This window comes from Columba livia, chromosome 32, assembly GCF_036013475.1.
Source record: "Columba livia isolate bColLiv1 breed racing homer chromosome 32, bColLiv1.pat.W.v2, whole genome shotgun sequence".
NCBI classification, from domain to species: Eukaryota; Metazoa; Chordata; class Aves; order Columbiformes; family Columbidae; genus Columba; species Columba livia.
The window spans coordinates 224979-248575 of record NC_088633.1 but is presented as its reverse complement, the minus strand read 5'-3'; the positions used below and the strand labels follow the sequence as shown (position 1 = coordinate 248575).

The window sequence follows — 23597 nt, the reverse complement described above, 5'->3', positions numbered from 1 at the left end:
TTCCCTATAGGAACCGCTCCCCTTTCCTTATAGGAAACGTCCCCCATTCCCTATAGGAACCACCCCCCATTCCCTATAGGAAACGTCCCCCATTCCCTATAGGAAACATCCCCCTCCATAGGAATCAACCCCCCTTTCCTATAGGAAACGCACCCCCATTCCCTATAGGAACCGCCCCCTCCATAGGAACCGCTCCCCCCCTTCCCTATAGGAACCGCCCCCCAATCCCTATAGGAACCAGCCCCCCATTCCCTATAGGAAACGCACCTCTTTCCCTATAGGAAAACACCTCTTTCCCTATAGGAGTCACACCTTTTTCCCTATAGGAATCGACCCCCATTCCCTATAGGAACCGCCCCATCTTCCCTATCGGAACTGCGCCCCCATTCCCTATAGGAACAGCCTCCCCATTCCCCATAGAAACCGCCCCCTGCATAGGAACGCCCCCCCCCTTCCCTATAGGAACCGACCTCCTTTCCCTATAGGAACCGCCCCCCCATTCCCTATAGAAACCGCCCACCCCGGAACGCTCCCATAGCCCCACCCACAACCCCCAAGACCACGCCCCCTCCTCTCCACCCACCAATCACGCCGCGCCCTCAGCCCGCGCACGCGTGGCCACGCCCCTAACCCCTCCCACCTCTCCTCAGTCAGCCGGCGGCGCCGGCGGGGAGCGGATCGGTGGCTCCGCGCTCGTCCTCCCGAGCCGCCATGGAGGCGCCGCCTGCCCCCCCCGCCGTCCCGCCGGCTCCCTGCACCGCCGCCCGCAGCCTGCAGGACGAGCTGACGTGCCCGGTGTGCCTGGAGTACTTCAACGACCCCGTGCTGGTAGCCGAGTGCGGTCACAACTTCTGCCGGGCCTGCGTGACCCAGTGCTGGGAGGACTCGGCGCGGCGCCTCTGCTGCCCGCAGTGCCGGGAGCCGGTTCCGCAGCGGCTCTTCCGCCCCAACCGCTCTCTGGGTAACATCGTCCACATCGTGCGACAGCTGGGCTTGCCGCAAGGTCTCGCTGAGGCTCCCCCGGGCCCTCCCGCTCCGTCTCCGCCGCTTCCCGCCGCCGTCCCGCCGGGGCCTCCGCGGTGTCCGCGGCACGGGGAGCCGCTGCGGTTGTTCTGCGTGCAGGATCGCCGGGCCGTCTGCGTGGTGTGTCACCTGTCCCGGGAGCACCGCGCACACACCGTGCTGCCCGCCGAGGAGGCGGCCCACGCCGCGGAGGTGAGGGGGGACAGCCCGGGATTGGGGGGCGCGGGGTTATGGGGACCCCCGCTTGGCTTGGGGGTGCGGTAGGAAGGGAGATGGGGTCCCCCCCTTGGATTGGGGGAGTGAAGGGAGATGGGGTCCCCCCCTTGGATTGGGGGAGTGAAGGGAGATGGGGACCCCCCCCCTTGGATTGGGGGAGTGAAGGGAGATGGGGACCCCCCCCTTGGATTGGGGGAGTGAAGGGAGATGGGGACCCCCCCCTTGGATTGGGGGAGTGAAGGGAGATGGGGTCCCCCCCTTGGATTGGGGGAGTGAAGGGAGATGGGGACCCCCCCTTGGATTGGGGGAGTGAAGGGAGATGGGGACCCCCCCCTTGGATTGGGGGAGTGAAGGGAGATGGGGACCCCCCCCTTGGATTGGGGGAGTGAAGGGAGATGGGGTCCCCCCCTTGGATTGGGGGAGTGAAGGGAGATGGGGTCCCCCCCTTGGATTGGGGGAGTGAAGGGAGATGGGGTCCCCCCCTTGGATTGGGGGAGTGAAGGGAGATGGGGAACCCCCCTTGGCTTGGGGGAGTGAAGGGAGATGGGGACCCCCCCTTGGATTGGGGGAGTGAAGGGAGATGGGGTTCCCCCCTTAGATCCCTTGGATTGGGGGGGCAGTAGGGACACCCCTCTGGGGGTGCAGGGATATGGTGACCCCCCCAAGAATTGGGTGAGTGAAGGGAGATGGGGACCCCCCCAATTGGATTAAAGGGAGTAGCAGAGAGATGGGGACCCCTCCTTGGATTGGGGGTGTAAGGAGATGAGGACCCCCACTTGGATTTGGGGGGCCAGTAGGGACATCCCTCTGAGGGTGCAGGGATATGGGGACCCCCCCAAGAACTGGGTGAGTGAAGGGAGATGGGGACCCCCCCATTGGATTAGGGGGGATGGCAGAGAGATGGGGACCCCCCCCTTTGGATTAAAGGGAGTATCAGAGAGATGGGGACCCCCCACTTGGATGGGGGGGTGAAGGGAGATGGGGACCCCCCACTTGGATGGGGGGGTGAAGGGAGATGGGGACCCCCCCTTGGATGGGGGGGTGAAGGGAGATGGGGACCCCCCCCTTGGATTAGGGGGGATGGCAGAGAGATGGGGACCCCCCCCTTGGATTGGGGGGGGTGCAGTAAGGGACCCCCCAGGGGGGGCCTTTCTCAGGTCCCCCCAGAATGGGGGACACCCCCCAGCCGGATTGGGGGGGCAATAAGGACACCCCATGGGAGGGGAGTCCCTCGGGTGCAATAAGGACCCCTTCTTATCTAGGGGGGTACAAAAGTGACCCCACTTAACCCCCAATTGAACCCCCCCCCCCCCAAACTGGGACACCCTGATTGTCTCTTGAGCCAGTTGGAACTGGGTTTAACTGGGAAGATACTGGGTTTAACTGGGATGATCCTTGCAGGGGGTGTTTGCTGCTTTCATCCCTCTTCCCTGATCAGAACCGCTCTGGCATTAGCACGGGGGGGCTTAATTTTATCCAATTTTGCCTAAAATGCAGCAAAAATCCCCTGGAGCCGCTTCCCCCCCCCAAAAAAATCCCCTCACGTCGCATTTGCCAACGTGACGCAGACTAAATACGCAGCAAAAACCCTTCAACCCCCACAAAACCACCGCAGAGACCCCCCCGGCCGCTTTCCCGCTGGAATTAATTACTAATTACTAATTAAGAGGCGGTTGGAGCGGCCGCCCGAGGAGGAAGAGGCCAAGATGCCGGATGTTGAACGTCGCGCTGCATCCTGGGACCCTCCGCTTGCGTTTTCCGCTCGTTAATCCCGTTTTGGGCTTTTTTAGCACCAAATTGGTGCCTCTCGGGGGGCGGCTTGCGACCCCCACCCCCTTTTTTCTGCCCTTTTTGGTTAATTTGCTGAAATTCTTCGTTAGCGCCGGGGGTGGGGTTTGCGTAGCTGGTTAAAAGCGCCAAAATCTCTGCAGCTTTGGGGTTTATTTTTAAGTTATAGATTTCTAATGTATAGGTTTATGGTTTATAGACTTACAGGTTTATAAGTTGTAAATGTACAAATTAGAGATTTATAAATTACATATGGATTTGGACCTTAGAGATTTACAAATTAGAGGTTTGCAAGTTACAGATTTACAAGTTAGAGATGTAGAGATTTATGAGTTATGGGCGTGTAAGTTATAGAGTTATGGGCCTATAAGTTATGGGCCTATAGAGTTATGGGCCTATAAGTTATGGATTATAGACTTACAGAGTTAGAAATTACAGACGTATAAGTTATTGATTTATAGATTGATGTCTGTATTTCTTTATTATGGTCCATGTATTTTCGCTCTGGCTGCTCCCTCCCCCGATCCCGCCGCGTTTTGTGCCTCTGCACTTTTCCCTCTCAAAGGGCTTAACCGAGGTTTCTGTTAATAAGCTGTTAATTAACTTAATTAAGCCTGGGGGCGGAAGAGTCACCTTGAATTCATTGGGTTTTTATTTCTTTTGTTATGTTGGTTTCTTTGATTTATTTTTGGCCCTCCTGCCCTTTTTTCCGCCTCTGAAGCGCTCAAGGTGGTTTTAGGGCCACTTGGGGCTGCTTGGGGAGATTTAGCGGGAAATTGGGCAAAAAGAATTGGTGGAAATTTGGCAAAAAAAAAAAATTTGGCGGAAATTTGGCAAAAAAATTGGTGGAAATTTTGGCAGAAAATTTGGTGGAAAATTGGCAAAAATTTGGTGGAAAATTGGCAAAAATTTGGTGGAAAATTGTCAAAAAATTGGTGGAAATTTGGCAAAAAATTGGCAGGAAAATTTGGCAAAAAATGGCAGGAAATTTGGCAAAAAATTTGATGGGAATTTGGCAAAAAAATTGGCAGGAAATTTTAGGAAAAAAAATGGTGGAAATTTGGCAAAAAATTTGGTGGGAATTTGGAAAAAAATTGGCAGGAAATTTTGGCAAAAAAATTGGCAGGAAATTTGGCAAAAAATTTGATGGGAATTTGGCAAAAAAATTGGCAGGAAATTTGGCAAAAAAATTGATGGGAATTTGGCAAAAAAATTGGCAGGAAATTTTAGGAAAAAAGGTGGAAATTTGGCAAAAAATTTGGTGGGAATTTGGAAAAAAATTGGCAGGAAATTTTGGCAAAAAAATTGGCAGGAAAATTGGCAAAAATATTTGGCAGTAATTTGGCGCGAAAATTTGGTGGGAATTTGGCAAAAAAAAAAAAAAGGCAGGAAATTTTGCCAAAAATTTTGGCAGGAAACTTGATGGTAATTTGGCAAAAAAAAATGGCAGGAATTTTGGTGGAAAATTTGGCGGAAATTTGGCAGGAAAACGGGAAAAAATTGGCAGGAAATTTGGCAAGAAATTTGGCGGGAAATTTTGGCAAAAAAAATTGGCAGGAGATTTTGGCAAAAGAATTTGGTGGGAATTTGGCAAAAAATTTGGCAGGCAGTTTGGCGAAAAATTTGGCAGGAAATTTGGCAAGAAATTGGCAAGAAATTCTGGCAAAACTTTTGGCAGGAAATTTGGCAAGAAATTGGGCAGAAATCTGGCAGGAAATTTGGTGCAAGTTTGGCAGGAGATTTGGCAAAAGATTGGCAGGAAATTTGGCAAAATTTTGGTGGACATCTGGCAAAAAGTTGGGCCTAAGTAAGTTGGGCCTAAGTAAGTTGGGCCTAAGTAAGTTGGGCCTAAGTAAGTTGGGCCTAAGTAAGTTGGGCCTAAGTAAGTTGGGCCTAAGTAAGTTGGGCCTAAGTAAGTTGGGCCTAAGTAAGTTGGGCCTAAGTAAGTTGGGCCTAAGTAAGTTGGGCCTAAGTAAGTTGGGCCTAAGTAAGTTGGGCCTAAGTAAGTTGGGCCTAAGTAAGTTGGGCCTAAGTAAGTTGGGCCTAAGTAAGTTGGGCCTAAGTAAGTTGGGCCTAAGTAAGTTGGGCCTAAGTAAGTTGGGCCTAAGTAAGTTGGGCCTAAGTAAGTTGGGCCTAAGTAAGTTGGGCCTAAGTAAGTTGGGCCTAAGTAAGTTGGGCCTAAGTAAGTTGGGCCTAAGTAAGTTGGGCCTAAGTAAGTTGGGCCTAAGTAAGTTGGGCCTAAGTAAGTTGGGCCTAAGTAAGTTGGGCCTAAGTAAGTTGGGCCTAAGTAAGTTGGGCCTAAGTAAGTTGGGCCTAAGTAAGTTGGGCCTAAGTAAGTTGGGCCTAAGTAAGTTGGGCCTAAGTAAGTTGGGCCTAAGTAAGTTGGGCCTAAGTAAGTTGGGCCTAAGTAAGTTGGGCCTAAGTAAGTTGGGCCTAAGTAAGTTGGGCCTAAGTAAGTTGGGCCTAAGTAAGTTGGGCCTAAGTAAGTTGGGCCTAAGTAAGTTGGGCCTAAGTAAGTTGGGCCTAAGTAAGTTGGGCCTAAGTAAGTTGGGCCTAAGTAAGTTGGGCCTAAGTAAGTTGGGCCTAAGTAAGTTGGGCCTAAGTAAGTTGGGCCTAAGTAAGTTGGGCCTAAGTAAGTTGGGCCTAAGTAAGTTGGGCCTAAGTAAGTTGGGCCTAAGTAAGTTGGGCCTAAGTAAGTTGGGCCTAAGTAAGTTGGGCCTAAGTAAGTTGGGCCTAAGTAAGTTGGGCCTAAGTAAGTTGGGCCTAAGTAAGTTGGGCCTAAGTAAGTTGGGCCTAAGTAAGTTGGGCCTAAGTAAGTTGGGCCTAAATTTGACAAAAATGGCAGCAATTTAGCAGGGAACTGCCCCATCCCTCCCTGCACGTTCCATCTCGCCAGTAGAAGAATCCCGATCAATCAAGGTCCCTTTTCCGCGCAGGAGGTGCCGCAGGAGCAGCTGAGCTTCATGAGGAAAGGCTGCGAGGAGGCCAAGGCCGAGCGGGAGAGACGCAGCGAAGCTTTGCTGGTAAATCCCTCCGTTTTGGGGGAAACCACGAAGATTTGGGGGCTCGCCGGCGTTGTCCCCAATTCCGGGGGGGATTTGCGTTGGGTGCATTTGACGCTTCCTCAACCGTTTTCCCCCGGATCTCTCGGCATTTCAGAAGCAGACGGAGCAGGAGCGGGAGAAGGTGGTTTCCGAGTGCCGGGAGCTGCGCGCCTTCCTGGAGGAGAAGGAGCAGGTTCTGCTGGGCCGCCTGGAGCAGCTGCAGCGCGAGGTGACGCGGCGCAGGGACGAGGCGCTGGAGCGGCTGCTCGACCAGATGGCCCAGCTGGACAAACTGCTGCAGCAGAGCCAGGACGGCGGGACGGCGGCGGCCGACAGCGCCGTGAGTGAGGGGTGGGGACGCCAAATGGGCTTGGAGGGACCCAGAATGTCTTTGGAGGCACCAGAAATCCACGTGGTGGGGACCCCAAAATCCCCTTGATAGGGACCGAAAAGGTCTTTGGTGGGGCCCCCAAAGTCCCCTTGGTGGGGTCCCAAAAGGCCTTTGGGGGGCCCCAAAGTCCCCTTGGGTAGGGCCCCAAAGTCCATGTGATGGGGCCCCCAAAGTCCCTTGGTAGGGACCCCAAGATCCCCTTGTTAGGGGACCAAAATCCCCTTGGTAGGGCCCCAAAGTCCACGTGGTGGGACCCCAAAGTCCACGTGGTGGGACCTCAAAATCCCCTTGGGTAGGGCCCCAAAATCCCCTTGATAGGGACCGAAAAGGTCTTTGGTGGGGCCCCAAAGTCCACGTGGTGGGGGCCCCAAAGTCCCCTTGGTAGGGACCGAAATCCCCTTGGTAGGGGCCCCAAATCCACTTGATAGGGATTGAAAAGGTCTTTGGTGGGGGCCCAAAGTCCACGTGGTGGGACCCCAAAATCCCCTTGGGTAGGGCCCCAAAATCCCCTTGATAGGGACCGAAAAGGTCTTTGGTGGGGCCCCAAAGTCCACGTGGTGGGGGCCCCAAAGTCCCCTTGGTAGGGACCGAAATCCCCTTGGTAGGGGCCCCAAATCCACTTGATAGGGACCGAAAAGGTCTTTGGTGGGAGCCCAAAGTCCACGTGGTGGGCCCCCAAAATCCCCTTGGTAGGGCCCAAAAGTCCATGTGATGGGGCCCCCAAAGTCCCCTTGGTAGGGCCCCCAAAGTCCCCTTGTTAGGGGCCCAAAATCCAGTTGATAGGGACCGAAAAGGTCTTTGGGGGGGCCCCAAAGTCCACGTGGTGGGGGCCCCAAAGTCCCCTTGGTAGGGACCGAAATCCCCTTGGTAGGGGCCCCAAATCCACTTGATAGGGACCGAAAAGGTCTTTGGTGGGGGCCCAAAGTCCACGTGGTGGGACCCCAAAATCCCCTTGGTAGGGCCCCAAAGTCCATGTGATGGGGCCCCCAAAGTCCCTTGGTAGGGCCCCCAAAGTCCCCTTGTTAGGGGCCCAAAATCCACTTGATAGGGACCGAAAAGGTCTTTGGGGGGCCCCCAAATCCCCTTGGTAGGGCCCCAGAGTCCACGTGGTGGGACCCCAAAGTCCACATGGTGGGACCCCAGTATCCCCTTGGTAGGGACCCAAAGTCCATGTGGTGGGCCCCCAAAGTCCCCTTGGTAGGGGCCCAAAATCCACTTGATAGGGACCGAAAAGGTCTTTGGGGGGCCCCAAAATCCCCTTGGTAGGGCCCCAAAGTCCACGTGGTGGGACCCTAAAGTCCACGTGGTGGGACCCCAAAATCCCCTTGGGTAGGGCCCCAAAATCCCCTTGATAGGGACCGAAAAGGTCTTTGGAGGGGCCCCAAAGTCCATGTGGTGGGCCCCCAAAATCCCCTTGGGTAGGGCCCCAAAATCCCTTTGATGGGGACCGAAAAGTCCCATTGGTGGGGGCCCCAAAGTCCCCTTGGGTAGGGCCCCAAAATCCCCTTGATAGGGGCCCAAAAGGCCTTTGGAGGGACCCAAAATCCACGTGATAGGGACCGAAAAGGTCTTTGGAGGCCCCCAAAGTCCCCTTGGTAGGGGCCCCAAAGTCCCCTTGATAGGGCCCCAAAATCCACTTGATAGGGACCGAAAAGGTCTTTGGTGGGCCCCCAAAGTCCCCTTGGTAGGGGCCCCAAATCCACTTGATAGGGATTGAAAAGGTCTTTGGTGGGGGCCCAAAGTCCACGTGGTGGGACCCCAAAATCCCCTTGGTAGGGCCCCAAAGTCCATGTGATGGGGCCCCCAAAGTCCCTTGGTAGGGACCCCAAAGTCCCCTTGGTAGGGCCCCCAAGATCCCCTTGGTAGGGGCCCAAAATCCACTTGATAGGGACTGAAAAGGTCTTTGGGGGGCCCCAAAATCCCCGTGGTGGGGGCCCCAAAGTCCACGTGGTGGGGGCCCCCAAGTCCCCTTGGTAGGGGCCCAAAAGGCCTTTGGGGGTCCCCAAAGTCCCCTTGGTAGGGGCCCAAAAGGCCTTTGGAGGGACCCAAAATCCACGTGATAGGGACCGAAAAGGTCTTTGGAGGCCCCCAAAGTCCCCTTGGTAGGGCCCCCAAAGTCCCCTTGGTAGGGCCCCAAAATCCCCGTGGTAGGGGCCCCAAAGTCCCCTTGGTAGGGCCCCCAAATCCACTTGATAGGGACCAAAAAGGTCTTTGGTGGGGGCCCAAAGTCCACGTGGTGGGACCCCAAAATCCCCTTGGTAGGGCCCCAAAGTCCATGTGGTGGGGGCCCCAAAGTCCACGTGGTGGGCCCCCAAAGTCCCCTTGGTAGGGCCCCCAAGATCCCCTTGTTAGGGGCCCAAAATCCACTTGATAGGGACTGAAAAGGTCTTTGGGGGGCCCCAAAGTCCCCGTGGTGGGGGCCCCAAAGTCCCCTTGGTAGGGACCCCAAAGTCCCCTTGGTAGGGGCCCCAAATCCACTTGATAGGGACCGAAAAGGTCTTTGGTAGGGCCCCAAAGTCCACGTGGTAGGGACCGAAATCCCCTTGGTAGGGCCCCAAAATGCCCTTGATAGGGACCAAAAAGGTCTTTGGTGGGGCCCCCAAAGTCCCCTTGGTAGGGCCCCCAAATCCACTTGATAGGGCCCCCAAAGTCCCCTTGGTAGGGCCCCAAAATCCCCGTGGTGGGGGCCCCAAAGTCCCCTTGTTAGGGGCCCCAAATCCACTTGATAGGGACCGAAAAGGTCTTTGGGGGGCCCCAAAATCCCCTTGGTAGGGCCCCAAAGTCCACGTGGTGGGGGCCCCAAAGTCCCATTGGGTAGGGCCCCAAAATCCCCTTGATAGGGACCGAAAAGGTCTTTGGTGGGGCCCCCAAAGTCCCCTTGGTAGGGGCCCCAAATCCACTTGATAGGTATTGAAAAGGTCTTTGGTAGGGCCCCCAAAGTCCCCTTGGTAGGGCCCCAAAGTCCACGTGGTGGGGGCCCCCAAGTCCCCTTGGTAGGGGCCCAAAAGGCCTTTGGAGGGACCCAAAATCCACGTGATAGGGACCGAAAAGGTCTTTGGTAGGGGCCCCCAAAGTCCCCTTGGTGGGGCCCCCAAATCCACTTGATAGGGCCCCAAAAGGCCTTTGGGGGGCCTCAAAGTCCCCGTGGTGGGGGCCCCAAAGTCCCCTTGATAGGGCCCCAAAGTCCCCTTGATAGGGCCCCAAATCCCCTTGATAGGGACCGAAAAGGTCTTTGGTGGGGCCCCCAAAGTCCCCTTGGTAGGGGCCCCAAATCCACTTGATAGGGACCGAAAAGGTCTTTGGTAGGGCCCCCAAAGTCCCCTTGGTAGGGGCCCAAAAGGCCTTTGGAGGGACCCAAAATCCACGTGATAGGGACCGAAAAGGTCTTTGGAGGCCCCCAAAGTCCCCTTGGTAGGGCCCCAAAATCCCCGTGGTAGGGGCCCCAAAGTCCCCTTGGTAGGGGCCCCAAATCCACTTGATAGGGACTGAAAAGGTCTTTGGTGGGGGCCCAAAGTCCACGTGGTGGGCCCCCAAAATCCCCTTGATAGGGACCAAAAAGGTCTTTGGTAGGGGCCCCAAAGTCCCCTTGGTAGGGCCCCAAAGTCCATGTGATGGGGCCCCCAAAGTCCCTTGGTAGGGACCCCAAAGTCCCCTTGGTAGGGCCCCCAAGATCCCCTTGGTAGGGCCCCAAAATCCACTTGATAGGGACTGAAAAGGTCTTTGGGGGGACCCAAAATCCCCTTGGTAGGGCCCCAAAGTCCACGTGGTGGGGGCCCCAAAGTCCCCTTGGTAGGGGCCCAAAAGGCCTTTGGAGGGACCCAAAATCCACGTGATAGGGACCGAAAAGGTCTTTGGTAGGGGCCCCCAAAGTCCCCTTGGTGGGGCCCCCAAATCCACTTGATAGGGACCGAAAAGGTCTTTGGGGGGCCCCAAAATCCCCGTGGTGGGGGTCCCAAAGTCCCCTTGGGTAGGGCCCCAAAATCCCCTTGATAGGGACCGAAAAGGTCTTTGGTGGGGCCCCCAAAGTCCCCTTGGTAGGGGCCCCAAATCCACTTGATAGGGATTGAAAAGGTCTTTGGTAGGGGCCCCAAAGTCCCCTTGGTAGGGGCCCCAAAGTCCCCTTGGTAGGGACCCCAAAGTCCCCTTGGGTAGGGCCCCCAAATCCACTTGATAGGGACCAAAAAGGTCTTTGGTGGGGGCCCCAAAGTCCCCTTGGTGGGGGCCCCAAAGTCCCCTTGGTGGGGGCCCCAAAGTCCACGTGGTGGGGGCCCCAAAGTCCCCTTGGTAGGGGCCCAAAAGGCCTTTGGAGGGACCCAAAATCCACGTGATAGGGACCCAAAAGGCCGTTGGAGGGCCCCAAAATCCACTCAGGGGCAAAAAATGCGTTGAGAGGGACCCAAAATGCTTTTATAGGGCCCAAAAATCCACTTGTGGGGGCTAAAAATGCATTTGGAGGGACCCAAAATGCCTTGAGAGGGACGGAAAATCCACTTTTGGTGACCAAAATGGGCAAATATCGGTTTATAGGAACAAAAAAGTCCATTTGGAGGGAGCAAAACTGAGTTTGTAGCGTCCAAACTTGGGAAGGTTGGGACACAAAAATGACCTTAAAGTGCCGAGTTTTGGGGTTTGTGCTGATTTGGAATTTCTTCTTGTTTTCCAGGTTGTGGCTCCAGTTGGTGGCAGGTGAGGAAGAGAGCGCTGAACTGGGGAAACTGGGAGAACTGGGATGGGGTCCCCCAAACCGCTGGGGACTGGGAGGGGTCCCCTAAACCAATGGGGACTGGGATGTGTCCCCATAAACCAGTGGGGACTGGGATGGGTGTCATAAACTGGTGGGGAGTGGGAGGGGTCCCCCAAACCAGTGGGGACTGGGAGGGGTCCCCTAAACCAATGGGGACTGGGATGGGTGCCCCCAAACCGGTGGGGACTGGGATGTGTCCCATAAACCGGTGGGGACTGGGACGGGTGTCCCCAAACCAATGGGGACTGGGACGGGTGCCCCCAACCCAGTGGGGACTGGGTTGGGTCCCCCCAAACCGGTGGGGACTGGGAGGGGTCCCCCAAACCAGTGGGGAGTTGGATGGGGTCCCCCAAACCATTGGGGACTGGGATGTGTCCCATAAACCAGTGGGGACTGGGAGGGGTCCCCCAAACCAGTGGGGACTGGGATGTGTCCCCTAAACTGGTGGGGAGTGGGACGGCTGCCCCCAAACCAGTGGGGACTGGGATGTGTCCCCTAAACCAATGGGGACTGGGATGTGTCCCCATAACCCAGTGGGGACTGGGATGTGTCCCCTAAACCGGTGGGGAGTGGGATGTGTCCCATAAACTGGTGGGGACTGGGAGGGGTCCCCTAAACCAATGGGGACTGGGATGTGTCCCCATAAACCAGTGGGGACTGGGATGGGGTCCCCCAAACAAGGGGGGACTGGGAGGGGTCCCCTAAACCAATGGGGACTGGGAGGGGTCCCATAAACCAGTGGGGACTGGGATGTGTCCCATAAACCGGTGGGGACTGGGTTGGGTCCCCCCAAACAAGTGGGGACTGTGGGGTCCCCCAAACCGGTGGCGATGGGGACAGATGCCCCCAAACCATTGGGGACTGGGATGTGTCCCCCAAACCAGTGGGGACTGGGACGGGTGCCCCTAAGCCGGTGGGAACTGGGATGTGTCCCATAAACCGGTGGGGACTGGGATGGGGTCCCCTGAACCGGTGGGGACTGGGATGTGTCCCCATAAACCAGTGGGGACTGGGATGGGGTCCCCCAAACAAGGGGGGACTGGGAGGGGTCCCCTAAACCAATGGGGACTGGGATGTGTCCCCTAAACCGGTGGGGAGTGGGACGGGTGCCCCCAAACCGGTGGGGACTGGGATGGGTCCCCCAAAATTAGTGGGGACTGGGATGTGTCCCCTAAACCAGTGGGGACTGGGATGTGTCCCATAGACCAGTGGGGACTGGGACGGGTGCCCCCAAACCGGTGGGGACTGGGATGTCCTATAAACCAGTGGGAACTGGGAGGGGTGCCCCTAAACCAGTGGGGACTAGGAGGGGTCCCCCAATCCGGTGGGGATGGGGACGGGTGCCCCCAAACCAGTGGGGAGTGGGATGTGTCCCCTAAACCAATGGGGACTGGGATGTGTCCCTATAGACCAGTGGGGACTGGGATGTGTCCCCTAAACCATTGGGGACTGGGATGGGTGCCCCCAAACCGGTGGGGACTGGGATGTGTCCCATAAACTGGTGGGGACTGGGACGGGTCCCCCCAAACCGGTGGGGACTGGGATGTGTCCCATAAACCGGTGGGGACTGGGAGGGGTCCCCTAAACCAATGGGGACTGGGATGTGTCCCGTAAACCAGTGGGGACTGGGATGGGTGCCATAAACTGGTGGGGAGTGGGAGGGGTCCCCCAAACCAGTGGGGACTGGGAGGGGTCCCCTAAACCAATGGGGACTGGGATCTGTCCCCATAAACCAGTGGGGACTGGGATGGGTGCCACAAACTGGTGGGGACTGGGATGGGTCCCCACAAACTAGTGGGGACTGGGAGGGGTCCCCCAAACTGGTGGGGACGGGGATGGGTGTCCCCCAAACCAATGGGGACTGGGAGGGGTCCCCCAAACCTGTGGGGACTGGGATGTGTCCCATAAACTGGTGGGGACTGGGACGGGTCCCCCCAAACCGGTGGGGACTGGGAGGGGTGCCCTAAACCGATGGGGACTGGGATGTGTCCCATAAACCAGTGGGGACTGGGATGGGTGTCATAAACTGGTGGGGACTGGGATGTGTCCCATAAACCGGTGGGGACTGGGATGGGGTCCCCCAAACCAATGGGGACTGGGAGGGGTCCCATAAACCAGTGGGGACTGGGATGTGTCCCATAAACCAGTGGGGACTGGGAGGGGTTCACCAAACCAGTGGGGACTGGGATGTGTCCCATAAACCAGTTTCCAGCTGGATTCTGTCTCTAATTAGCCCAATTATCCCATTCCCAGCTGCATTCTGTCTCTAATTAGCTTAATTATCCCATTCCCAGCTGCATTCTGTCTCTAATTAGCTTAATTATCCCATTCCCAGCTGGATTCTGGCCCAGCCGGACTCCGGCTTCTCGGACCTGGAGAAGAAGCTGAAGAGCTTTGCCCAGAAGAGCTCGGTGCTCAAGGAGGTTCTGCTGGAGTTCAAAGGTCAGCCCCAAAATCCCCCTTTTTCCACCCAAAGCGGATCCCATTGATGCACAAATGGAACCAAATAACAGTGGTTTGCCCCCGTTTTTTTTTCCCCAGAAAACCTGCGTTTCGAGCTGGAAAACGACACAGGTGAGGAAACTGATAGCGGAGATGGGCCAGAGGGGACACAAAGCCCTTTAGGGACCCCAAAATCCCTCTATAGGGCCCCAAAATCCCTTTATGGGGCCCAAAATCCCTTTATGGGCCCCAAAATCCCTTTATAGGGCCTAAAAACACCTTTATAGGACCCAATATCCCTTTATAGGACCCCAAAATCCCTTTATGTGGCCCAAAAATCCCTTTATGGGCCCCAAAAATCCCTTTATGGGCCCCCAAAATCCCTTTATGGGCCCCCAAAATCCCTTTATAGGGCCTAAAAACACCTTTATAGGACCCTAAATCCCTTTATGGGGCCCAAAAATCCCTCTATAGGCCCCCAAAATCCATTCATGGGCCCCCAAAAATCCCTTTATGGGGCCCAAAAATCCCTTTATAGGGCCCAGGCTGAGCTTAGGGCGCCCAGGCTGAGCTTACGGCGCCCAGGCTGAGCTTACGGCGCCCAAGCTGAGCTTACGGCGCCCAGGCTGAGCTTACGGCGCCCAGGCTGAGCTTACGGCGCCCAAGCTGGGCATATGGCGCCCAAGCTGAGTTTAGGGCGCCCAGGCTGAGTTTACGGCGCCCAGGCTGAGTTTACGGCGCCCAAGCTGAGTGTATGGCGCCTAAGCTGAGCTTACGGCGCCCAGGCTGAGTGTATGGCGCCTAAGCTGAGCTTACGGCACCCAGGCTGAGCTTAAGGCGCCCAGGCTGAGCTTAAGGCATCCAAGCTGAGCGTATGGCGCCCAAGCTGAGTTTAAGGCACTCAAGCTGAGCTTACGGCGCCCAAGCTGAGCTTACGGCGCCCAAGCTGAGCTTACGGCGCCCAAGCTGAGCTTATGGCGCCCAAGCTGAGCTTATGGCACTCAAGTTGAGCTTACTGCGCCCAAGCTGACTTTATGGCGCTCAAGCTGAGCTTACGGCGCCCAAGCTGAGCTTATGGCGCCCAAACTGACCTTAAAGGCCCAAAATCCATTAATGGGCCCTACGAAGGGATTTTTAGGCCCTAAACCTAGCTTAACCCCCCCCGCCCCGAGCAGCGTTAACCATTCCATACCCATTATTGAATTCCCTTTGTATTTGTAACGTCCGTCAGGCGATCTGTCCCTGGACCCCGAGACTGCCAACCCCTACCTGGTCCTGTCCGAGGACAAACGCAGCGTCCGGCTCCGCGGGGCCCCCCAGGACCTGCCCCCCAACCCCAAACGCTTCGACTTCTCCTTCTCGGTGCTGGCCAGCGAGGGTTTCTCCTCAGGCCGCCATTATTGGGAGGTGGAGGTGGGCGATGGCGAGAGTTGGGTCTTGGGCGCCGCGCGCGAGTCCGTGCGGAGGAAGGAGAAGATCGACTTCGCCCCCGAGGAGGGGATCTGGGCCATCGGGTTAAACTGGAAAGGGAAGAACTGGGACCAGTATCAGGCTTTCACGTCCCCGGAGACGCCGCTATCGTTGTGCGAGCGCCCGCGCAAGATCGGCGTCTACCTGGATTACGAGGGCGGTTGGGTGGCGTTCTACAACGCCGACAACATGGCGCCCATCTTCACCTTCACCGCCGCCTTCTCCGAGAGGGTGTTCCCCTTCTTCTGGCTCTTCTACGTGGGGTCGTCCCTCTCCCTTTGTAATTAAGGAGGCGCTGTTAATTTTCCCGCCTTTTTCGGGCCCTCTCGCTTCGCCGCAAACGCCCCCGAATTTCAACCTTTGCCCTCGCGTTTCATTTTCTGTCGCGTTTACGAGTTTTCGCTTTAATTTTTCTGTCACAAATTTCGAGTCTTTTTTTTTGGGGACGCAACTCCACATATTTTTGGTTCATTTTGTTGGGGTTTGTGTGGAAAACGGGGCGAAAAAGCCGCTTTTTGGGGTTATTTTACCCACCCACCCGCCATGTTTTGCCGCCTCGAGAGGCCTCATTTTTCTGTCAAATTTACACATTTTGAGCCTTTTTGCTTAAATTTTTCTGTCACAAATTTCAAGTATTTTTGGGGGGTTATTCCCACAATTCCACGTGGTTTGGGTTCATCTTTTTGGGGTTAAAATGGGGCGAAAAAGCCGCTTTTTGGGGTACTTCATACCCACCTCACCCGCCATTTTTTGACGCCTCAAGAGGCCTCAATTTTCTGTCAAATTTACACATTTTGAGTCTTTTCGCTTTAATTTTTCAGTCACAAATTTCGAGTCTTTTTTTGGGGACGCAACTCCACATATTTTTGGTTCATTTTGTTGGGATTTGTGTGGAAAACGGGGCGAAAAAGCTGCTTTTCAGGGTTATTTTACCCACCCCACCCGCCATTTTTTGGCGCCTCAAGAGGCCTCATTTTTCCATCAAATTTACACATTTTGAGTCTTTTTGCTTTAATTTTTCAGTCACAAATTTCAAGTCTTTTTTTGGGATGTGACTTCACGTATTTTGGGTTCATTTTGTTGGGATTTGTGTGGAAAATGGGGCGAAAAAGCCGCTTTTTGGGGTTATTTTACCCACCCACCCGCCATGTTTTGCCGCCTCAAGAGGCCTCAATTTTCTGTCAAATTTACACATTTTGAGTCTTTTTGCTTTAATTTTTCAGTCACAAATTTCGAGTCTTTTTTTTGGGACGTGACTTCACATATTTTGGGTTCATTTTGTTGGGGTTTGTGTGGAAAATGGGGCGAAAAAGCCGCTTTTTGGGGTTATTTTACCCACCCACCCGCCATGTTTTGGCGCCTCAAGAGGCCTCATTTTTCTGTCAAATTTACACATTTTGAGCCTTTTTGCTTTAATTTTTCTGTCACAAATTTTAAGGATTTTTAGGGGGGTATTCCCACAATTCCACGTGGTTTGGGTTCATCTTTTTGGGGTTAAAACGGGGCGAAAAAGCTGCTTTTTGGGGTACTTCATACCCACCCCACCCACCATTTTTTGGCGCCTCAAGAGGCCTCATTTTTCTGTCAAATTTACACATTTTGAGTCTTTTTGCTTTAATTTTTCAGTCACAAATTTCGAGTCTTTTTTTTTGGGACGTGACTTCACATATTTTTGGTTCATTTTGTTGGGATTTGTGTGGAAAACGGGGCGAAAAAGCTGCTTTTTGGGTTTATTTTACCCACCCCACCCGCCATGTTTTGGCGCCTCAAGAGGCCTCATTTTTCTGTCAAATTTACACATTTTGAGTCTTTTTGCTTTAATTTTTCAGTCACAAATTTCGAGTCTTTTTTTTGGGACGTGACTTCACATATTTTGGGTTCATTTTGTTGGGATTTGTGTGGAAAATGGGGCGAAAAAGCCGCTTTTTGGGGTTATTTTACCCACCCACCCGCCATGTTTTGCCGCCTCAAGAGGCCTCAATTTTCTGTCAAATTTACACATTTTGAGTCTTTTTGTGTTAATTTTTCTGTCACAAATTTCGAGTCTTTTTTTGGGGACGCAACTCCACATATTTTGGGTTCATTTTGTTGGGATTTGTGTGGAAAACGGGGCAAAAAAGCCACTTTTTGGGGTTATTTTACCCACCCACCCGCCATTTTTTGCCGCCTCAGAATCCCCAAACCCGCGTGAGGTAAAAGGGACGAAAAAGCCGCTTTTTGGGGTGAAAAAGGGGGAATTTGGGGTTTTTTGGGGAGGGGGTGATCCCGGCCAGGCCGGAACGTCGCGAGTTTTGGGGATTTTGGGGAAATTTGGGGGCAAAGCCTTGATTTTGGGGGCGATCCCGCGATTTGACCCCGCGAGGCTGTTCCGTCCCTGTCGCTCTTTAGTGCGAAATTAAAGTTGCTGTGCGAAAAATAATAAGTAAAAAAACCCGAAAATCCTGCGATTTGGTGTTTTTCTGGGGATTTTGGGGGCGTTTTGGGGCCTTTTTTTTGGGGGGTTGGGCTTTTTGGGGAGATTTTTGGGCCTTTTTTGGGAGTTTTTTGGGCAATTTGGGGGGAGTCTGGGGGTATTTGGGGGGTTTTGGGGAATTTTAGGGGGTTTTTGGTGGATATTGGGGCCTTTTGGGGGCCTTTTTGGGGGATTTTGGGTGTTTTTTTGGTCTTTTTTGGGGTGTTTGGGCATTTTTGGGGGTTTTCTGGGGCATTTTTGGGGGGTTTTTGGCCTTTTTGGTTGGTTTCCGGGGCCGTTTTGGGGGAATTTTCGGGCCTTTTTGGGGATTTTGGGGCCTTTTTTGGGAGATTTTGGGGGGTTTGGGGGCTTTTTTGGGGGGTTTTGGGGCCTTTTTGGGGGGTTTTTAGGCCTTTTTGGGGGATTTTGGGCATTTGGGGGGATTTTGGGGCCTTTTTGGGGGGAATTTTTGGCCTTTTTAGGGGGAATTTGGGGCCTTTTTGGGGGATTTTTGGGCCGTTTTGGGGGATTTTGGGCATTTGGGGGGATTTTGGGGCCTTTTTGGGGGGATTTTGGGGCCTTTTGGAGGGTTTTGGGGCCCTTTTTGGCGGAGTTCTGGGCCATTTTGGGGGGTTTCTGGGCCTTTTTTGGGGGATTTTTGGGCATTTTTAGGGGATATCGGGGCATTTTGGGGAGTTTTGGGGCCTTTTTGGGGGGATTTTGGGGCCATTTTAGGGGTTTCTGGGGCCATTTTGGGGGGTTTTGGGACCTTTTTAGAGGTTTTTTGGGGGGATTTTGGGCCTTTTTGGGGGGTTATTTGGGCCTTTTGGGGGGATTTTGGGGCCGTTTTAGGGGTTTCTGGGGCCTTTTAGGGGAGGTTTTGGTCTTTTTGTGGGGTTTTTCTGGGCCTTTCTGGGGGATTTTGGGCCATTTAGGGGGATTTTCGGGCCTTTTGGGGGGTTTTGGGGCCTTTTTGGGGGGATTTTGGGGCCTTTTGGGGGGGATTTTGGGGTTTAAATGTGGGGTGAGTGATTGTTTTAATAATAATCAACGGAATAAAATATCATTTAATGAATAAAATAATACGTAAAGGTTGGAATAAAAGGCTGAAAACGGCGACTTTGGTGCCGAAAGCGCCGATTTTGGTGCCGAAACCGCCGAGATTTTGGTGCCGAAACCGCTGATTTTGGTGTGGAAAACGCCGATTTTGGGGCTGAAAACGGCCGATTTTGGGGCTGAAAACGCCGATTTTGGGGCTGAAAACGCCGATTTTGGGGCTGAAAACGGCTGATTCTGGGGCTGAAAACGCCAATTTTGGTGCTGAAAACGCCAATTTGGGTGCAGAAAACTCCAATTTTGATGTCGAAACCATCGATTTTGGTGACAAAAACACCGATTTTGGTGCCAAAACCGCTGATTTTGGTGCTGAAAACGCCGATTCTGGTGCCGAAACTGCCGATTTTGTTGCGGAAAATGCCGATTTTGGGGCTGAAAACGCCGATTTGGATGCGGAAACCGCTGATTTTAGTGCTGAAAACGGCTGATTCTGGTGCTAAAAACGCTGATTTTGGTGTGGAAAATGCCAATTCTGGTGCTAAAAATGCTGATTTTGGTGCTGAAAACGGCTGATTCTGGTGCTAAAAACGCCGATTTTGGTGCCGAAACTGCTGATTTTGGTGCGGAAAATGCCGATTTTGGGGCTGAAAACGCCGATTTGGATGCGGAAACCGCTGATTTTAGTGCTGAAAACGCCAATTCTTGTGCTGAAAACGCCAATTTTGGTGCTGAAAACGCCAATTCTGGTGCGGAAAAGGCCGATTTTGGTGCGGAAAAGGCCGATTTTGGTGCGGAAAACGGCGCGTTTTGTCGCGGAGCGCGGCGCTTTTTGGCGGGCGGGGGTCAGAGGGCGCTGTCCGTCTGTCCGGCCGCCCCCCCGGGGTGGCTCTTACTCTTGTGCGCGGTGACGTTGTCGCGCTTCTCGAACCTCTTGCCGCAGATGTCGCAGGGGAAGGCGTAGGAGGCGGCGGCGCCATGTTTGCGCATGTGCCAGTTGAGAGAGGCCTTCTGGCGGCACGTGAAGCCGCACACCTCGCACCTGCCGAAAATGGGGAAAAACGGGGAAAATGAGGGATTAGTGAGGGGGTTTGGGGGGGGGAAATGGGAAAATAGGGGGTGGGGATGGGGTTTGGGGGGAAAATGGGGGAAAAATGGGGAAAAAAGGGGAAAAAATGGGGTTTGAGGAGGGAAATGTGAAGAGATTAGGGACGGGGATTGAGGGGGAAATGGGGATTAAGAGCAGAGTGTGAGGTAAAAAATGTGAAATAAAGGGATTAAGAGGAAAGTGTGAGGTAAAAAATGTAAAATTAAGGGGTTAGGGATGGGATTTGAGGTGAAAATGTTAAATAAAGGGATTAGGGATGGGGTTTGGGGGGAAAAATGTGAAGTAAAGGGATTAGGGCTGGGATTTGAAGTAAAGAAAATGAAAAAGAGGGATCAAAGTCAAGATTTGAGGTGAAAGAGAAAGGGATTAACCCCAGGGTTTGAGGTGAAAGAGAACCGGATTAAACCCAGGATTTGAGGTGAAACAGAACGGGATTAACCCAGGGTTTGAGGTGAAACAGAACGGGATTAAGCCAGGGTTTGAGGAGAAACAGAACCAGATTAAGCCAGGGTTTGAGGTGAAACAGAACCAGATTAAGCCCAGGGTTTGAGGAGAAACAGAACCAGATTAACCCCAGGGTTTGAGGTGAAACAGAACCGGATTAAGCCAGGGTTTGAGGTGAAACAGAACCGGATTAACCCAGGGTCTGAGGTGAAACAGAACCGGATTAACCCAGGGTCTGAGGTGAAACAGAACCGGATTAACCCAGGGTTTGAGGTGAAACAGAACCGGATTAACCCAGGGTTTGAGGTGAAACAGAACGGGATTAAGCCCAGGGTTTGAGGTGAAACAGAACCGGATTAAGCCCAGGGTTTGAGGTGAAACAGAACCGGATTAAGCCAGGGTTTGAGGTGAAACAGAACCGGATTAAGCCAGGGTTTGAGGTGAAACAGAACCGGATTAACCCCAGGGTTTGAGGTGAAACAGAACCGGATTAACCCCAGGGTTTGAGGTGAAACAGAACCGGATTAACCCAGGGTCTGAGGTGAAACAGAACCAGATTAAACCCAGGGTTTGAGGTGAAACAGAACCAGATTAAACCCAGGGTTTGAGGTGAAACAGAACCAGATTAAACCCAGGGTCTGAGGTGAAACAGAACCAGATTAAACCCAGGGTTTGAGGTGAAACAGAACGGGATTAACCCCAGGGTTTGAGGTGAAACAGAACGGGATTAAACCCAGGGTTTGAGGTGAAACAGAACCGGATTAAGCCAGGGTTTGAGGTGAAACAGAACCGGATTAACCCAGGGTCTGAGGTGAAACAGAACCAGATTAAACCCAGGGTTTGAGGTGAAACAGAACCGGATTAACCCAGGGTTTGAGGTGAAACAGAACCGGATTAACCCAGGGTTTGAGGTGAAACAGAACGGGATTAAGCCCAGGGTTTGAGGTGAAACAGAACCGGATTAAGCCCAGGGTTTGAGGTGAAACAGAACCGGATTAAGCCAGGGTTTGAGGTGAAACAGAACCGGATTAAGCCAGGGTTTGAGGTGAAACAGAACCGGATTAACCCCAGGGTTTGAGGTGAAACAGAACCGGATTAACCCCAGGGTTTGAGGTGAAACAGAACCGGATTAACCCAGGGTCTGAGGTGAAACAGAACCAGATTAAACCCAGGGTTTGAGGTGAAACAGAACGGGATTAACCCCAGGGTTTGAGGTGAAACAGAACGGGATTAAGCCCAGGGTTTGAGGTGAAACAGAACCGGATTAAGCCCAGGGTTTGAGGTGAAACAGAACCGGATTAAGCCAGGGTTTGAGGTGAAACAGAACCGGATTAAGCCAGGGTTTGAGGTGAAACAGAACCGGATTAACCCCAGGGTTTGAGGTGAAACAGAACCGGATTAACCCCAGGGTTTGAGGTGAAACAGAACCGGATTAACCCAGGGTCTGAGGTGAAACAGAACCAGATTAAACCCAGGGTTTGAGGTGAAACAGAACGGGATTAACCCCAGGGTTTGAGGTGAAACAGAACGGGATTAACCCCAGGGTTTGAGGTGAAACAGAACCGGATTAAGCCAGGGTTTGAGGTGAAACAGAACCGGATTAAGCCAGGGTTTGAGGTGGAACAGAACCGGATTAAGCCCAGGGTTTGAGGTGGAACAGAACCGGATTAAGCCCAGGGTTTGAGGTGGAACAGAACGGGATTAAGCCAGGGTTTGAGGTGAAACAGAACCGGATTAAGCCAGGGTCTGAGGTGAAACAGAACCGGATTAAGCCCAGGATTTGAGGTGAAACAGAACCGGATTAACCCCAGGGTTTGAGGTGAAACAGAACCGGATTAACCCAGGGTTTGAGGTGAAACAGAACCGGATTAACCCAGGGTTTGAGGTGAAACAGAACGGGATTAACCCCAGGGTTTGAGGTGGAACAGAACCGGATTAAGCCAGGGTTTGAGGTGAAACAGAACCGGATTAAGCCAGGGTTTGAGGTGAAACAGAACCGGATTAACCCAGGGTTTGAGGTGGAACAGAACCGGATTAACCCAGGGTTTGAGGTGACGGAGGTGCAGAGGGGATGAGGGGCAGGGTCTGGGGTTTGGGGTGAGGGGTTTGCTGTGCCCGGGTCGCACTGCAGCGGCTTCTCCCCGGTGTGGATGCGCCGGTGGATCAGGAGGTTGCTGCTGGTGCGGAACGGGCGGGCGCAGAACTCGCAGATGTAGTCGCGTTGGTCTGCGAAACAACCCGAAAATGGGGGGTCAGGGGGTGCAATGGGGTGATGGGGACCCCAGGGATGGAGCAATGGGGTGATGGGGACCCCAGGGATGGAGCAATGGGGTGATGGGGACCCCTGGGATGGAGCAATGGGGTGATGGGGACCCCTGGGATGGAGCAATGGGGTATGGGGGACCCCAGGGATGGAGCAATGGGGTGATGGGGACCCCAGGGATGGAGCAGTGGGGTGATGGGGACCCCAGGGATGGAGCAATGGGGTATGGGGGGCCCCAGGGATGGAGCAATGGGGTATGGGGGGCCCCAGGGATGGAGCAATGAGGTGATGGGGACCCCAGGGATGGAGCAATGGGGTATGGGGACCCCAGGGATGGAGTAGTGGGGTGATGGGGACCCCAGGGATGGAGCAATGGGGTATGGGGGACCCCAGGGATGGAGCAGTGGGGTGATGGGGACCCCAGGGATGGAGTAGTGGGGTGATGGGGACCCCAGGGATGGAGCAATGGGGTGATGGGGACCCCAGGGATGGAGCAATGGGGTGATGGGGACCCCTGGGATGGAGCAATGGGGTGATGGGGACCCCTGGGATGGAGCAATGGGGTATGGGGGACCCCAGGGATGGAGCAATGGGGTGATGGGGACCCCAGGGATGGAGCAGTGGGGTGATGGGGACCCCAGGGATGGAGCAATGGGGTATGGGGGGCCCCAGGGATGGAGCAATGGGGTATGGGGGGCCCCAGGGATGGAGCAATGAGGTGATGGGGACCCCAGGGATGGAGCAATGGGGTATGGGGACCCCAGGGATGGAGTAGTGGGGTGATGGGGACCCCAGGGATGGAGCAATGGGGTATGGGGGACCCCAGGGATGGAGCAGTGGGGTGATGGGGACCCCAGGGATGGAGTAGTGGGGTGATGGGGACCCCAGGGATGGAGCAGTGGGGTGATGGGGACCCCAGGGATGGAGCAATGGGGTGATGGGGACCCCAGGGATGGAGCAATGAGGTGATGGGGACCCCTGGGATGGAGCAATGGGGTGATGGGGACCCCAGGGATGGAGCAATGAGGTGATGGGGGACCCCAGGGATGGAGCAATGGGGTGATGGGGACCCCAGGGATGGAGCAATGGGGTGATGGGGACCCCAGGGATGGAGCAATGGGGTGATGGGGACCCCAGGGATGGAGCAATGAGGTGATGG

At 54.3% G+C, this 23597-nt stretch overlaps 2 protein-coding genes across 3 annotated transcripts in view; one reads left to right on the top strand and one right to left on the bottom strand.

Moving 5' to 3' along the window:
* Positions 1-639: 639 nt before the first annotated feature.
* LOC102097971 (E3 ubiquitin-protein ligase TRIM7) lies at positions 640-17560 on the top strand. Its single transcript, XM_065044107.1, has 7 exons — positions 640-1215; positions 5964-6050; positions 6187-6411; positions 11126-11148; positions 13542-13648; positions 13748-13780; positions 14880-17560. The coding sequence occupies exons 1-7, from the start codon at positions 712-714 to the stop codon at positions 15404-15406; spliced, it is 1506 nt and encodes a 501-aa protein (XP_064900179.1). The 5' UTR covers positions 640-711; the 3' UTR covers positions 15407-17560.
* The window catches only part of ZNF692 (zinc finger protein 692), an 18322-nt gene continuing 10375 nt past the window's right edge, over positions 15651-23597 (bottom strand). The window contains exons 11-12 of one of the 2 annotated variants that reach the window (XM_065044105.1): positions 22302-22401; positions 15651-19665 (exon numbers count right to left, since the gene is read on the bottom strand). In XM_065044105.1, the coding sequence (XP_064900177.1) occupies positions 19470-19665; positions 22302-22401 (296 nt within the window). In that variant the 3' untranslated portion in view covers positions 15651-19469. Of the gene's footprint in view, positions 22402-23597 lie in introns of both variants that reach the window. The other variant, XM_065044104.1, reaches the window with a different exon arrangement.

What these genes read in the sequence shown, in the direction of transcription:
- LOC102097971 (XM_065044107.1), top strand. Translation starts at nt 712, where the DNA reads ATGGAGGCGCCGCCTGCCCCCCCCGCCGTCCCGCCGGCTCCCTGCACC. An exon ending in CGGCGGCGGCCGACAGCGCC is followed by an intron (nt 6,412 to 11,125) that starts GTGAGTGAGGGG and finishes CTTGTTTTCCAG; the next exon opens with GTTGTGGCTCCAGTTGGTGG. An exon ending in CGAGCTGGAAAACGACACAG is followed by an intron (nt 13,781 to 14,879) that starts GTGAGGAAACTG and finishes AACGTCCGTCAG; the next exon opens with GCGATCTGTCCCTGGACCCC.